General features: G+C 32.9%; 1 protein-coding gene and 1 non-coding gene across 2 annotated transcripts in view; one reads left to right on the top strand and one right to left on the bottom strand.

Moving 5' to 3' along the window:
* Positions 1 to 17,500, top strand: part of LOC106870717 (U24-ctenitoxin-Pn1a) — a 220,466-nt gene that overhangs the window by 185,925 nt on the left and 17,041 nt on the right. Inside the window, exon 5 of the mRNA XM_014916885.3 lies at positions 7,695 to 7,900. Coding sequence (XP_014772371.1) covers positions 7,695 to 7,900 — 206 coding nt within the window. The remainder of the gene's footprint in view (positions 1 to 7,694; positions 7,901 to 17,500) is intronic.
* Positions 13,852 to 13,953, bottom strand: LOC128249725 (U6 spliceosomal RNA). The gene has a single exon (XR_008265836.1). It is a non-coding gene; the product is annotated as a U6 spliceosomal RNA (small nuclear RNA).

Here is a 17,500-nt window from a genome sequence, read left to right on the forward strand (position 1 = left end):
TGTCTTTTTGTATGTATTTGTCCCTCACCCCCACATGACAAACAGTGTTGATATGTTTATATTTCTGTAACTTAGCAGTTTGGTAAAAGTAACCAATAGAATAAGTACTAAGCTTTACAGAAACATAAGTTCTGGGGATAAAATACTTGAAGGTGGTGCCCAGCATGGCCACTGTCTAATGACTGAACCAAGGAAAAGAAAACAATAAAGATAATTCTTTGACCTATTAAAATTATCTCAGAGTTACCAAATGGCAATTAAAAAAGGAAGAAAAAAGACCCCTTTCCATCAGGAATGAGCGTGGAATTGCACCTAGAAAGTTCCCCTCCAAGGCACAAGTCCAGGCAAGGTTGTTTTTTTATGGGAGCCCAAGAGTCACTCATGCATACCAGCCTACCCCTCTCCATGCCACCAATGTTATCCAAGGGAAAGGCAAAGGCTGATACAGCTTGGCGCCAGTGACGTCACAAGTCATTTCTACAGCTGAGTGAACTAGAGCAATATGAAATAAGGTGTCTTGCTCAAGAACACAACACACAGCCCAGTCCAGGAATCAAAATCACTACCTCATGAATGTGAGTCCAACGCTCAAACCACTGAGCCATGTGCCTTCATGGCAAATTAAGAACAGCTCCGATAATTTCCAGACTTTACAATCTGAGTTCAAATGCCATCGGAATTGATTTTTGCTTTCCATCATTTTGAATTTGATAAAATAACAACCAGTTGGCCATTGGGGTTGATGTAATTGACTCACTCTCTCACACAAAATTGCTGTCCTTGTGCCAAAATTCGAAACCAACATTATTTAGCAAGTTCTTCCAATCATTTACCAAAGTTGTATTCTTCAAATCCTTATATGCTTCAGGAAAGTGGAGACTTAATGTTGAAAGCTTGTAGATTCTGAGATGTCATGTTCCCTGCCCCACCTCCCATATCTTCATCGACATCATCATCATCCTCCAACACAACCACTATTTTGTTCCCCAAAATGTTTCTTATATAGCCTCATGCCAGCATTAATTATTCTCTAAGCCTTTGGCTGAAGATGTGTTAGGAGGCAAAGAAGCCATCTTTGCTTACAAAACTTCTCAGCATTAGGGTAACCAGGAGTGTTGTCAAGATACAAAATTACCTTTACATTATTAGGTGAAATCTTCAGAACGTATTTCCCTTACCTGTATCTATTTTATGTTTTGCTTTCTTCTTCCTTTCATATTGCTACAAGGAACACCTCACCCTCTCTCTCTCTCTCTCTCTCTCTCTCTCTCTCTCTCTCTCTCTCTCTATCTCTCTCTCCTTCTCTCTCTATCTAGTTATCTATCTATCTATGTATCTCTTTCTTTCTCTTACTATCTATAAAAGCTATCCATTATGTCAGTAATTAATTGAATCAAGGTTCATTAAACCAAAGGCTTATTGTATACATCATATATATATATATATATATATATATATACACAGATAGATAGATATACTTACATACATATATATATGTGTATATGTGTATATATATGTATATATATATATTATATATCTATATATTATCTCTCTCTCTCTCTCTCTCTCTATATATATATATATATATATATATATATATATATATATATATATATATATATATATATATATATATATATAGATATGCAGGGCAGGGAATCGTCAATTAGTAATAAAATTAATAATTAACAATTTTGCCGGGTAGTTCAGTATGAAAAAACCTTTTTCGGTAAAAAACATTTATAATCATAAATATATAGGGATTGACAGTAACCTGCTTCTCCAACATACTGAGAATTCAGAAATAGCAGTCAAAGAACTACTGATTTCAAAACTACAAATTATTACTCTAGATTGATAGCGATATTTTTGATACACACAGAACAAAAAACAGTAGAGAAGAGTAAAAAAACAGTAGAGAAGAGTAAAAAAAAATTAATTATTAATTTTATTACTAATTGACGATTCCCTGCCCTGCATATCTATATTTTAATAATAACTCTAAGGTGAATAGTTAAACCGCAGGAATTCGTACGAGTCTCTTTCCTATGCGGGACTATTTCTGATGCACACTGAATTGAATTCATTAGGGCGAGGGATTTTGAACTTACTGGCCGATAAATTTCTTAACGTCTTCCTCACGTGGTATTGATGTTCACATGGTCAAAATTAACGTGAGTTATTTAGACATTAACAAATTTATTAGAATATTTAGCTGAAGATCAGAATAGAGTATTCTTTACTCTTAACTGTGAAACGATCGTACTAAATTAACTAAAGGCAAGTGTTTTTTTACTCTTCTCTACTGTTTTTTGTTCTGTGTGTATCAAAAATATCGCTATCAATCTAGAGTAATAATTTGTAGTTTTGAAATCAGTAGTTCTTTGACTGCTATTTCTGAATTCTCAGTATGTTGGAGAAGCAGGTTACTGTCAATCCCTATATATTTATGATTATAAATATATATATATATATATAGATATACATACATATATATGCATATATATACATGTATATGCATCCATATATATACATATATATACATGTACATATATACATACACATACACACACAAACACACACACATGCACATACATAAATATATATATATATATATATATATATATATATATATATATATATATATATATATATCCCTTAGAGACAGCCTGGCATCATCATTCTATTGAGCAAGCAGACAAATTGTTGGTTTGTTCCTGCAGTTCCACCCATTCTCAGGTCGAGCTGTGTGGTTTAGAAACTCAATTTGCAGTTTCACTCTGTGACAACTTGTATAATTGCCTTGCACTATAGTTCCATGTTAATTAATGCTTTTTGAGTGAATTTGTGGAAACCAATCATGTGTAAGTGTATATATAAATATATATATCTATATCTATATAGCTATATATATATATATATATATATATATATATATATATATATATATATATATATATACATATATATTAAGGCAATCATTATATCCAACGTAACGTGAATGTTTTGTAAGAACACCAAATACTGCATTAATTACCTAAAGAGGACCTCTCATAAGGATGTATGTTCTGGTGCCTTTAGCAAATGATTCTCATCTGCCAACGATATGTGTGTGTGTGTGTTTATGCACCATACATACATGACTTAATGGCATGGCAAAAAGAGGTCAATGGAATATGTACTATACTCTAAAAAATATTTTATGTGGTCGTTTTATTCAACTAATCACTTCAAGGTGATGCCCCTGCATCATGTATACTAATTTTCAAGTTCTTATCTAAGCTATTTCTTGTCTCATCACAGAGGATGCATATATTTTTTCTCCTTGTCAAAGACTCTTTTACTTGATTGAGATATATTTATGTGAACTAATTTTTTCTTCATATCATTTAAAAAAATGTTATTACCTGATCTGAATGTTTTTATGTAAACTATTTTTGACTCATTAGAGAGGATACATAAAACCTAAAAAATTTTCTTATTGTCAAAGACTCTATCACTTGATGTGAATACATTTTTGTCAACTACTTTTTTGACACCACAGAGGATACACAAAAACTTACACTTTACTTTTGAATATCTTTTTAAATAAGTGAAACTGGTTAAGTTAATAAATACTTTTAAAAGACTCCTGCATTTTCAGATTCCTTTCCTTATATTTTTACTCATGCTGTAATACTGCATATATATATATATATATATATATATATATATATATATATAGATATGCAGGGCAGGGAATCGTCAATTAGTAATAAAATTAATAATTAACAATTTTGCCGGGTAGCTCAGTATGAAAAAACCCTTTCGGTAAATATCGCTATCAATCTGGAGTAATAATTTGTAGTTTTGAAATCAGTAGTTCTTTGACTGCTATTTCTGAATTCTCAGTATGTTGGAGAAGCAGGTTACTGTCAATCCCTATATATTTATGATTATATATATATATATATATATATATATATATATATATATATATATATATATATATAAACTCTGCCAAATTAGATTGGAGCCTGGTGTAGCCATCCAGTTTCACCAGCCCTCAGTCAAATCGTCCAACCCATGCTAGCATGGAAAGCGGACGTTAAACGATGATGATATATATATATATATCAATTTAAATAAGAGCCATAGCACAATCCATAGTAAAACTTGTTTAATAACCTATGCACATTTCAATGCAATATCCCAACTCACTCTTGTCAGGAGATAAGAATATGGGGTCTTGCATCTCTTCAGGGTCAAGTTACATTAATTCACAGCAGACAGCAAACAACAGACAACATTAATAGTTGTCCTTAAATTACATGTGCAAAGCAGTATCAACCTCTGCCTTTCCCTTGGTTAACATTGTTGATGCGGAGATGGGTCAGACTTTACTGCACTTATTGAAATAATGACGAGAGAATCTCTGAGTAGATGCACAAAATTACAATAATATTACATGAATATGAGTGAAAATGTAGAATATTTAAAAGGATAAATGACTGAGGCTGGTTAATTATTTAGAAATGTCTTCTGTATAAATAAGAACAGCCAAGTGGTGAAGAAAAGATAATATAGCTTGATGTCTCTTTTGATAACTTCAGCATCTACAATAATGTATAGTCATTTAGTAAACATTATCATTTCCTACAGCATCATTATTTTTAATCAGCATTTTGATGTGTGTTCTATTAAGTATGTTGATAATAATTTAACTATTGTGTTTTATGCAGCTGATGTCTCTGAGTAATTTCCTTCTGAGATTTACGTTTTTTAATTTAATCACTGCTTTATTCTGCCTAACTTTCAGTTGATTTTAGCCACTAGAACTAAACAAATTTCAATCCAATTTTTAAATTACAAAGGAACTCTTTGCCCTTTTCCATGACATTTTGATGCTTTTAACCGCCATTCCTTGTTCTCTTGTATTCCCAATATCCCTAAATCTAATCTGCAATATCACATTCAAATATCATAATAGACAATTGTTATATAAAACAACAGCTGTGATAAAATTTAAACACTATACATAACAAAAGCTATATAAAACAATAGCTATATGAAATGATTGTTATATAAAACAATATCTGGCGGCTATTTGCTCAGTTTTCTCTCAAATTCATTCAAAATTCAAGATAATTTGTTCATTTATGAAGGATTTCTTTTCAATAATATTTTCTCAACAAACTTCTCTTCCCATAACTCAAAGTTCATATTCCACTAATATAATACACAGTATTTTGTATCTTTTGAAGCTGGCATTTATTATATGTTAGTCGGTTCTGCCCAGGAAATAATATTGAATTGACTTGTTAAACTGTAAATAAATTTCCTCCCACTGATGGAAATACTGATACCACTTCCTGCCCATACATACTTTACACACAAACAATTCTTGTTAATCTTTATTGTGCACATGTACATATTCTTATTGAGAGATACATATTGTAATATTGATCTTAACTCAAATGGAACTAAACAGGATAACACAAAACTCCCCCAACTCGCTGTGCTCTCATCTTTAGCTCATCTTATATTTATAAATTACTGATGCATGTTTAGATGGAGAATAAAAAACATCTTAATATTTTAAGTAGTTTTCTCATGAATAAATTATTAACAAGGTTTGCTTTCTACAAAATACAGCTCTTACACATCAATAAAGATTGCTAATATTTTATAGGGATCTGAATAGAATACATTTCAGCCATCTGAGAGATAATTCCTTTATAGCAATATAACATGAAAAAATGCTAAATGGCATATTAACTAAACATATCACAACAAATTACTTTCATTCTATTATTTTCTGAAGCTTACTGCAAATAGCAGTTTTGGAAATGTAACATTTTCTGTTTGGTCAATCAGATCAGATCTAACGTCATGTCAGATCAAACCTCGGGTCACTGCTATTGTCGGTTCAAACTTCAGATCAGTGTATTCTCAAGTCTATTCTAACCTCAGGCCTATTCTAACCTCAGGTCAGATATAACTTCAGGCAAGACTAACTTCAGCTGAACATTTCACTCACAACATTTATCCGAGTCTTCTTCTTTATTATTATTATTTTTTTTTTTTTTGCATCCTTTATTTGAGAAAAAAGAGGAAAGAACAGATCAACCTAGATATTGAAGATTGAGGTTTTAAAAGATAATCCCTGAACAGAAAGAGAAGGAGGGTTGGGTTCTAGAGGATTCCTGGTCTGAAGTAAAAGGATTAGTAAAGCGATTCAGTATGGGGATCATATGAGACATACAAAAGATAAAGTATGGAAGAGAAGAGTGTATCAAGTCAGTTTGGGCTCAGATACTACATAGTTTGTTTGCAAGTTATTATAGTAATGTTAAAAAAGACAGACAGGAGACACAGAACATTGAGAGGGTAGATGTTTACTCCATGTTGCTGAGTGGGTGAATGTGTGAAGCCTTCATTACCAGTTCAATGGTTTTATTTTGGATAAAGTTAAAATGTATGTGTTATCTGGAAAATTTCACTATCCTAAATATTTGAACAATAATCTAGTGTGAGTTATATTTGCAGTTATATTTCACAGCTACTGAAATATATTGTTGCTTTGAGGAAATTTCTAGTCTTTGCCCTGGTTATTTTTAGAAATGACTGATGGATATGAAAGGTCAACAGAAATAATGAAGTCTGGCATTTTGCAGGGAGTTTGAGGGTTTTAGTTGTGTATTATTTACAAATAGGGAGCCTGTAGTATTTCATGTTCCTTTGATATTTATAGTGGTTATATGACTCATCACGCACACTCACCACAACCTTCTCTTGCAGGAATTCTCTAAATGGATTTAATTATGCATATACATTCTTTGAACACGTGGATAACCAAATCAATAGAAACCATGTTATTTAATAAATAATGTGTGGTCTAGATTTATTAGTTAGTAGGGCAGTGGGGGGAGGGCGATTGTTATGCAGTGAAGAAACACACTTTCAGCAGGTTTTAACTCATATCTCTTACTTTCAACAGTTTGATTTCATTTTTGACAACATCTCTTTGTCTCCTGAACTAGACATGATTTTCCCAGCTCCCTTATACCAAATAATTACATTAAAGTGGAATCAGACTGGTATTGATTCTAGACATATTTCATGAAATGTGCAATTTGTGATTTTGAAAATTATTTAGCTTTTTGTTAACATGCAGTGTACTATCAAATACAGTATGTAGGAAACTATAATTTATAGTATATTATCATTTAACAATTAATGTACAATTATTTAACATATATTGTTCTAGCATTTGTATTATGTATCATTTATAGTGTATATTATGTACAGTGTGTATCATTTATAGTGAGCTATCATTTAACTATATAGTGTACTAATATTTAACATGTAGTGCACTACCATTAAACATATCGTGTGCTGTAATTTAATATGTAGCATACTATGATTTAACTATATAACATCTCACAAGCCATATAGCATTCATTTAAATATACTACATTCTACAGCATTTTGTAAACACATGATATTTATTTTATAAAATTATGCTCCTGTTTACTTTCTTATAATGTTCAAGTATTCAACCCAAGACACCAAAATACTTAAGCATGCAACACAAAGGCTGTAACAGAACATTTCAATTCAGGGATCTCTCATCCAGATCCTTCTGCTGCCATAATTCATTTCTGTATTATTTCAATCTTTCACTTCTAATTACTATCATTGTGAAATTCCAGAATGCGCCCGTGACCGGCTAAAATATCTGAACATGATAAAGGAGAGACCAGACGAGAAAAACGACCGAATATTCCTGTGTGAACGTAATGGAAATTATGCTAAAGTGCAGTGTACTGGTTCGGTGTGTTATTGCGTCGATGAACAAGGGAATGAATTGAGAAGTAGCACAGTTCACATTTCAGAGACTGGTTCAGTGAAGTGTTAAGTAAGTATTGGTCTCTCTCTCTTTCCTTTACTTCATCTCCCAATCAATATTTTGATAGTGAGATCTTTGCTCTGATATCTGCTACTACATCAATGGACCTCCATGCCTGTTCGTGCTGGCACCAAAACACATTTACACTGGCAAACATATACCCTACCCTCATAACACCTGTTTCTACCAATAAAAACAATAATTTTTTCAACACTTTTCTTTTTTTTTTTTTTTTTTGATTATTTTATGGTATAATTCTCGTTTAGTTATTCCATGTTTTTATATCACTTTCAAATAATTTCACTATTCTGTGCAGTTGATTTTATCTGACAAGTTTAAGTTAATTATATGCCATTCTGTAGCATCTAACTTGTCTAAAGTAATTTGATAAATCTATTAGCAGGGAATCAAGACATCATTTTACATGGAAGCCTTACAGACACAGCCTTCAGCACTCACATCAAAGCACACCAATTCCACCATGATAATAACTATCATCTATATAGAAATTTTCATTCAGTAGCCAACTATTGTAGTAGCGGAAACACTCCAATTTCCAAACCATTGTTACCATAGATTCACATTTCAAGAGAAGTACTTCTAATGACCTTATTCTTCATGTACAAACATTAAATAGCCTTCAGTGAACAAAGCCAGATATCAATATGTGATACTCAATATAGCCTGTATGGAAGATGCTTGCATTATATTTTATAATAATATTTAACAAATTAATTTCTTTTGATGAATCCTTTTGGAAATTTATCTATCTAGTTAACAGAAATTATTTTCGGAAGCCTATACACACACACACACAAACATATATATTAATTGAAGTGTACAGTATTATATATCCATTACAGCCAACAATTTATATATATTATATATATTATATATTATATATATATATATAATATATACATAATATATATTATATATAGTATATATATATCATATACTATATGTATATAATATATGTATGTAATATGTACATGTATGTATGCATATGTTATACATACTCAGACGTTACAGAAAAAGAAAGTGTTTCTGTATGTTAGCACTTATACATATCAAGGCAAAATGTGTTTGAATATTGTAAAAAGATATATATATATACATACATATATATATATATATGTATATATATATATATATATATATATATATATATATATATATATATATATATATATATATATATATATATATATATATTTTATATATATGTATATATATATATATATATATATATATATATATATATATATATATATATATATATTTATATATATATATATATGTATATATATATATGTATATATATATGTGTGTATATATATATATATATATATATATATATATATATATATACACATATATATATGATATATGCATAAATATAAGTATACCATATAGAAATCTGTTTATGCATTTTCTACATACAAATAGCTATTCATTTATATTAACAATAGTCTTTGCAGATGGTTTTCGAAGAAGATATCATTCCATCTTCTCAACCAACCATCTGCAGTTAGCTAGAACTACTTCAATCAATATGGAAACTTTTCCAATTAACGAAAGTCATTCAAAATGAAAGTGAAGAAAACATTCCATCTAATGAGTGTAACTCAAAATCAACAAATACCAACATATTTTTAGAATTTGCAGCCTACATGTTGTATTTCCCAAGTTTTATGACAAGTATAATCCATGCTAAAGTTGGGAAGTTAATATTTTCTAAAGCAGTGAGTGAATAATAGCACATCAGACAAAAAGCTTAGTGGTATTTCATCCATCTTTACATTCTAAGTTCAAATTCCATGAAGGCAAACTTTGCCTTTCATCCTTTCCAGGTTGATAAAATAAATACCAGTTGAGCCCTGGGGTCAAAATAACTGACTAGCTCCTTCCCTTGAAATTGCTGGCCTTGTGCCAAAATTTGACACCAATATTTTCTTAGACTGTAGGAATCTAATGTTTTGGGTCTTAATTCCAACTTGTGTATTATTAAAACAGATGAGAGACAAAGCTTCTCTGTGCAAGAAGCTAATCTTTCCTGAAAGTTGGGCTGAACTACTTGCTGGCAGCCACTGAAGCATTTGTCAGTTAGTTTCACAATGTCTCTACTGCTTATATCAATGAAGTACACCAGCTTGGGGTACCTATTTATGGTAAAATGGAATAGGTGGTTCAGAATTGTGTCTTAACACTATACACTGATCCCACTAAAAATAGGATATCAGCTAATGATACCTTTGTTGGACTGTGCCCTGCTGTCCTATAAACTCAGCCATCTTCAGTTCTAAATAATGACAGGTAGAGTTGGGGGAGGATGGAATTTCACAGAGATGTCTTCTTACCACACAGCCATGCCTGTGTATGTGCAAAAAATTCTTCATGAATTGAAATTTGGAGAATGAAAACAAAAACCCTAACAGCAAAGAAAAGAGAAGATTTATTTCAAGAAATTAATACTTAAGAAGTGAAATAGAAGTCTCCCATAGTGAACCAAAAGCATTTATTTAATCAAAATTACAACTGTAATGAAGAGAAAAAATCATAGGCTTTGATGATGACTCTTGTCAAAAAAAGGCAAGGGTGACAACTTTGAAGTCCAAATTAAAACTTTAATAACTGTTTGTAATAGAAATTTGATCTTTGATAAGCAGGGTGAAGACTTAAGACTTGATTCAGTCTTACTACCCTCTTCAACAAAATACTGCATGGAAAGCGAATATTAAATGATGATGATGATGATGATGACTGGATTCACTTTGTTCACCTAAACCCATCAGCGCAGTTCCCCAGCATGGCCACAGTCCAATGACTGAAACAAGTAAAAGATAAACGATAAAAAACGATAAAAGATAAGAAATATGAAAGTCCTGCATATATTATGGCTAAAAAAAAGACGTGATTGTCATGGCTGGAAGGTCTACATGATCAGGGTTGACCTAAGGCTAAATAACAATAACAACAACAGTAGTTTAGAGTAAAGATTTTTGCTGCCAACATAATATGGCAGCCCTGGTTTAGGACGAATGTTGCTGTAATTTCGCCCCAGGAGACATCGTCTCCAGTTGGCTATACGTCACAATCTGTGTCCTTATATTTTCAAACAAGGGGTGCTAGATTCCCTTGTTTGAAAATATAAGGACACAGATCGTGTCGTATAGCCAGCTGGAGACGATGTCTCCTGGGGCGAAATTACAGCAACATTCGTCCTAAACCAGGACTGCCATGTTATGTTGGCAAACAATCTCTACTCCAAAGTACTGTTGCTGAATATCTCTCGTTGTGAGATTTAAAAATAGTAATTTCCGAACAGTAGTTTACTCATATATCAACACAGTAAGCTCTTAGTTGCAAGCTCATTTGCTAAGCTGTTTTGGGGAAACATTTACAAAATTGATTTACTTCTGACCGATGTGAAAATGGCAAATGAGGAGACACACAGAAAAATTTGCAATGCATGGATCTATGTATGTGGTTTGTCAAATGAAACTCTTTGAGTATTGGCAGAGTGAAATATTGTCTTTCAGTTAACTAAATTAACATCCAAGGGCTGCAACATGTATTACGCAGTTATTGTATTTCATACACTTGACACAACCCAATGCACAGAAATAAATGAATAATAATATGATGGATGATGTTAATAGCAGTAATATAACCAAGAACAGACAATATAAAAATAATGCTATATACTTGCTTAATCACTCATTGAACCAAGTGGCACAGTGGAAGCTTGATAGGCCCCTAATCCAGAGATCCAGAGATCAAAACTATGCCCTACAAAGAAACAAATTCTATTTTTGATATTTATACATCACTCAGGGTAGCTAGCTGGCTGAATGGTTAGCATGCTGGACAAAATGCTTAGTGGCACTTTGTTTATCTTTACATCTGAGTTCAAATTCCACCGAGGTCATTTTTACCTTTTATTCTTTTGGGGTCGATAAAATAAGTACCAGTTGAGCACTGTGGTCAATGTAATTGGCTTAGTCCTTTGCTCCAAATTACTAGCCTCATGCTAAAACTTGAAATCAATATTTATACATCACAACTGAGCTGTCCACAAACAATACTAACAATCCATCAATTACGACAATGACAGGGGTTCTAGTTGATCCAATCAATGGAACAGCCTGCTATTGAAATAAATGTGCAAGGGACTGAGCATTCCACAGACACATATACCCTTAACATAGTTCTCAGGGAGATTCAGCATGACACAAAATGTAACAAGGCTGACCCTTTGAAATACGGATACTACTCATTTTTTTTTCCAGCAGAGTAGACTGCAGCAATGTGAAATAAAGTATCTTGCTCAAGGACACAATGCATCACTGGGAATTGAACTCTCAACCTTACAATCATGAGCTGAATATCCTAACCACTAAGCCATGCACCTTCACTTGTCCACAAATATATCAACCATATATCTGTATAATTATACATACAGGAGTCGGTATATATTATATTGTGTTATAGAGGTTTATGCAGGGTCAAGGGGTCACCAACTGACCAGGTTACATCAAAACCCAAGTAGCATAACAAGTAGAGACAATAGAAACAATAAGACTTTTTACTTAGTATGTAAGACAAAGGACTCTCAGATCTGAAGGGGTTGTAGTGAGATCTCGAATCAAAATTTTAATTTTCAGTCACCAGGTTGGTGCTATGCAAAGACCAAGTTTTGTCATGCAGTCTGTCTTGATTGCCAACTTGTCTGTCCAACTTGCAGCGATACCATATCATGAACATCATCTCAAAAGTCAATTAATGTCTGCATGCTTTTCATAGTTTGAAAGCAAATTTGTGCCAAGAACAACCGCACTGTTCAGAGAGAACTACAGAGAACACACATCTTCACCTTTTGCCAGGTAACGCCAAGTTTTCCTTCATTAAATCCAGCAAGAAATTAAAGGAATTCTTCTTCACAATTTCAGACCAATTCCTTCCAACTTCTTGGAGTTTACTAATCCTTATTGTGCAAACTTGTACCGAAGCTCTCTGACATTCTCTAGCAGCAGTTGTTAAAAGTTTATATTCAATTGTTCTCCTGTTCAGTAAATCTTATATTAAAAATGCTCATTAACGATCACATCTGTTCATTATGATATAACACAAAACCAAAGCAATAACTAACAACAACATACCACTGAACCAGAGACATTGGTGACAACATATTTCTTCAGTTAGACAGAGTCAAAATTCCTTCTGTAAGTTTTACCAAATGTTTGCCAGCCACTATTGTAGGCCTAACATCAGATGTTTCTGCTCAGAAACTTAATTTAACATTTGAGTCTGAAATAAGAAGATAAATAAATGAATGGTATGGTCATAGTTGGAATGTCATTGATCCTAAGGTGTCTATATACAGTCACTCAATCTAATAGAAATAGCAGCCAAATCTTCAAAATTACACTACCAATTTAATGAAACTAACACATTTCAGGATAAGACCCTCAGTACACTGTAAATGTTTGTGTGAATTTCTGAGATGAGGAATTATCCTCATTACCAGGGTGGTGCCCCAGCATGGCCACAGTCCAATGACTAAAACAGGTAAAAGCAAAAAATACAATGGGATTCTGAAGATAGCCAGATATTGTGAAAGCCAAAATGTTGTGGCTATTACAAACAAGATGAGAACACCTGTCAGAATATATTATCATCATCATCACCATCACCATCATCATCATTTAACGTCTGTTTTCCATGCTGGCATGGGTTGGGTGGTGTGACCAGAGATGGCAAACCAGTGGGGCTGCACCAGACTCCAGTATGGATTGATGCCCTTCCTAACACTAGCCACTTTACAGAATATGCTGGATGCTTTCGACGTGGCACCGCATGGGCCCTTTTACATGATGCCACACAGGTGCCTTTACATGGCACTGCCATGGGTGCTTGCACAACCAGAAGGATCAGTCTTAACACTTCTGCTGTGGGATAAAAATATGGAACACTTCATGAATTTGCATGTCATCCTTGCACAGGGCCATGCTAATCTTCTCTGTATCCTTCCAATTTTTGTATATCTAATGCCAAAGCATGTACATTAGTGTATAATAATAAATACACTGCAACTGAACACAAAAAAAGGTCAGGATGGTCACAGATGGCAAGCCTTTTCATTGAAAGTCTGCTTGTGGCTAAACAATCACAACAACATCAACAACTCAAGTAAGTTTTCCTTGGCTGTGTGGTAAGTAGTTTGCTTCCCAGCCACATTGTTCTGTGTTCAGTCCCACTGCATGAAACATTGGGCAAGTGTTTTCTACAATAGCCTCAGGCTGGCCAGAACCTTGAGAGTGGATTTGGTTCAAGGAAACTGAAAGAAGCTCGTCATGTGTGATTGTGTGTGTGCGTGTGTGTGCAAGCGTATGTGTGTGTGTGCATGTGGGTGTGTGTGTGTGTGTGTGTGTGTGTTTGTTTGTCCCTCACCACTGCTTGGAAATTAGTGTAGTGTGTTAACATCCCCATAACTTAGAGGTTCAGCAAAAGAAACCAATAGACTAATTACCAGACTTAAGAAACAAAAATAAGTACCGAGGTCAATTCATTCGACTAAAATTCTTCAAGGTGGTGTCCCAGCATGGCCACAGTCTAACGACTTAAACAAGGAAAAGATAACAAATAGTCTTCTAGCCCACAACAAGACTACTCACTCACCATTGAGCTACAACTAATATATTGGCTGAAACAAAAATAGTTTGTATAGTGCATCAATGCACAAATACATTGTAGAAATTGGTAACTCTGCTGGAAAAAACAAACCTGATCAACCAAATATAACAGCAACTATTGAGTCATGATGGAATTATTTTAGTCAAAGACTTATTCGAGAGACTTGACTTTCAGGTATTTGGTCAATATGGTTCTGCTCACATCTCAAACCAGTCATATAGATATGACAAACTGAACACACTTCATCAACAGCAAACACTAATTTGTCAGACTCCATTTCAATTTTATCTTTCTTCTACTGCTTTACCACATGTATATATATGTGTGTGTGCAGGTGTGTGTGTGTGTGTGTGTGCAGGTGTGTGTGTGTGTGTGCAGGTGTGTGTGTGTGTGTGCAGGTGTGTGTGTGTGTGTGCGTGTGTATATATATATATATATATATATATATATATATATAAACCTCTGTGTGTGTGTATACATATATATATTTACATATATAAACCTTCTTTACATATACATGTATATCTATATGTGTGTGTATACATACATACACATATATATATATAAACCGTCATTGCATATACACTCAATACATATATATATATATATGTATACCTATATATGTGTTTGTGGGGGGATGTCTATAAGTGAACTCTCACAAAAGCACAGACATATGTTATACACGAGCACTCAAACACATACATACACGCACATATATTCATTAGATATAACAAATATATGTGTGTGAGTGTATACATGTATATACATACATTTATGTAAAGTCATATACATATACAACATGGCAGCAGTCTAATGACTGAAACAAGTAAAAGAATAGAAGAATGTGTGTATATGTACATGTATATGTGTGTGTGCATGCACATATATACATACACCCACACACACACATATATAGATATATGTGTGTACGTATCTATCACACATACACACACATCTATATATATTTATATATATATATGTGTATATATATATATATATATATATATATATATATAAATATATATATATATATATATGTGTGTATATATATATATATATATATATATATATATATATATATATCATAGATGCGTTGGCCATCTTGTATCTATAAGATCAAATAGTTGAAACAAAGAATTGTAATTCTATATTACACGACCAATTTTCAAATGAAACAAATAAAAAAACAACATAAAACTGACAAACAATGCAAATATATCTAAATACCAAAAAATTAGCATAAACATAGAAAAGTATAGAATAACGTTAATGTTTGTGTAGGTTTGTATAAAGAATAGTAAAATGTCCTAATTTATCTCAACTCTGAAATATCCATCTGTTAGTATCACACGGCAATATAACATGGCAGAGTTCAAGGAATCAATAAAGACTGTCTATATATATATATATATTAGATGATTAATTGCCATTGAAGTTAATCTCCTAAACACCTTACATATCATCAGTTGCACAAAGTATCAATGACATTTCTGTTAGTTCTTTAATGCTAACATTCAAAGGTGCAGGTGTGGCTGTGTGGTAAGAAGCTTGCTTCCCAACCATATGGTTCAGGGTTCATTCCCACTGTGCTGCACCTTAGACAAGTGCCTTCTACTATAGTCTCAGGCAGAGGAAAGCCTTGTGAGTGGATTTAGTAAACAGAAACTGAAAGAAGCCTGTCGTGTATACGTGTGTACACATGTATGTATGTCTTTGTGTCTGTGTTTCTCCCCCACCACCACTTGACAGTTGGTGTTGGTGTGTTTATATCTCTGTAACTTAGTGGTTCAGCAAAAGGGATCAATAGAATAAGTACCAGGCTTTAAAAAAAATAGGTACTGCAGTTGATTCATTCGACTAAAAATCTTTCAAAGCAGTGCTCCAGCGTGACCACACTCTAATGACAGAAACAAGTAAAAGATAAAAGATGAAAGATATCTCCCCTCTCTCTCTCTCTCTTTCTCTCTCCCTCTCTCTCTTTCTCTCTCCCTCTCTCGCTCTCTTTCCTTCTCCCTCTCTCTCCCTCTCTCTCCCTCTCTCTTTCTTTCATATATGTTGTTGTTGGCATTGTTCTTCTTGTATGTGTGTGTGTGTATATATATATATATATATATATATTTAGAAAATAAGTAACAAGGATGTCCAGGTATTAGTGCATTACGGCCATTTCAAGAGGTTGCATTTAACCGAACAATGCCAGCATTACACCAATTTCAAATACACTGCCTTCTTCGGATGCATATGATCATATAGGTTTTCAACATACAGAATACTCCATTATAATTTTTTAGCAAATATTTCATCAGAACTAGAGAATAAAAGAATTACATGCTTGTTGCTATTATTGTAGCAGAATGGACTCAAGGAGAAAATACTCCAACTATAATTTGGAGTCCTACCACAATATGGTATGAATGTGGCAACTTTCTTGGCATTAAACAATATGCTTGGAGATCCCCATCAGCTAAATGGTATGATAGAAACATATATGTAGGTTCTTTTTCTGTTTTTTATCTTAATTTTTTTGAGCTTTCAACTTCCAATCATCTTTTTACAAAATGCAAATATAATCAGTAATTACATCCGTTTATTCTCCATGTTTTTCCCCTTGTTTTCCCTTAATATATATATATATATATATATATATGTATATGTATATATATATATGATAGGCTTCTTTAAGTTTCCATCTACTAAATCCACTCAAGGCTTTGATCAACCAGAGGCTATAGTAGAAGATACTTGTCCAAGGTCCCATGCAGTAGGACTGAACCCAGAACCATGTAGCTGTGAAGCAAGCTTCTTACCACACAGCCATGCTTTATTTAATATTATTTTCCCCATTAAATATTATTTTTCTTCATTTAATGTTATTTCTTCATTTAATATTATATTTCCCCATTAAATATTATT

The sequence above is a fragment of the Octopus bimaculoides genome, chromosome 16 (assembly GCF_046866305.1).
Source record: "Octopus bimaculoides isolate indiv1 chromosome 16, ASM4686630v1, whole genome shotgun sequence".
Lineage (NCBI taxonomy): Eukaryota > Metazoa > Mollusca > Cephalopoda > Octopoda > Octopodidae > Octopus > Octopus bimaculoides.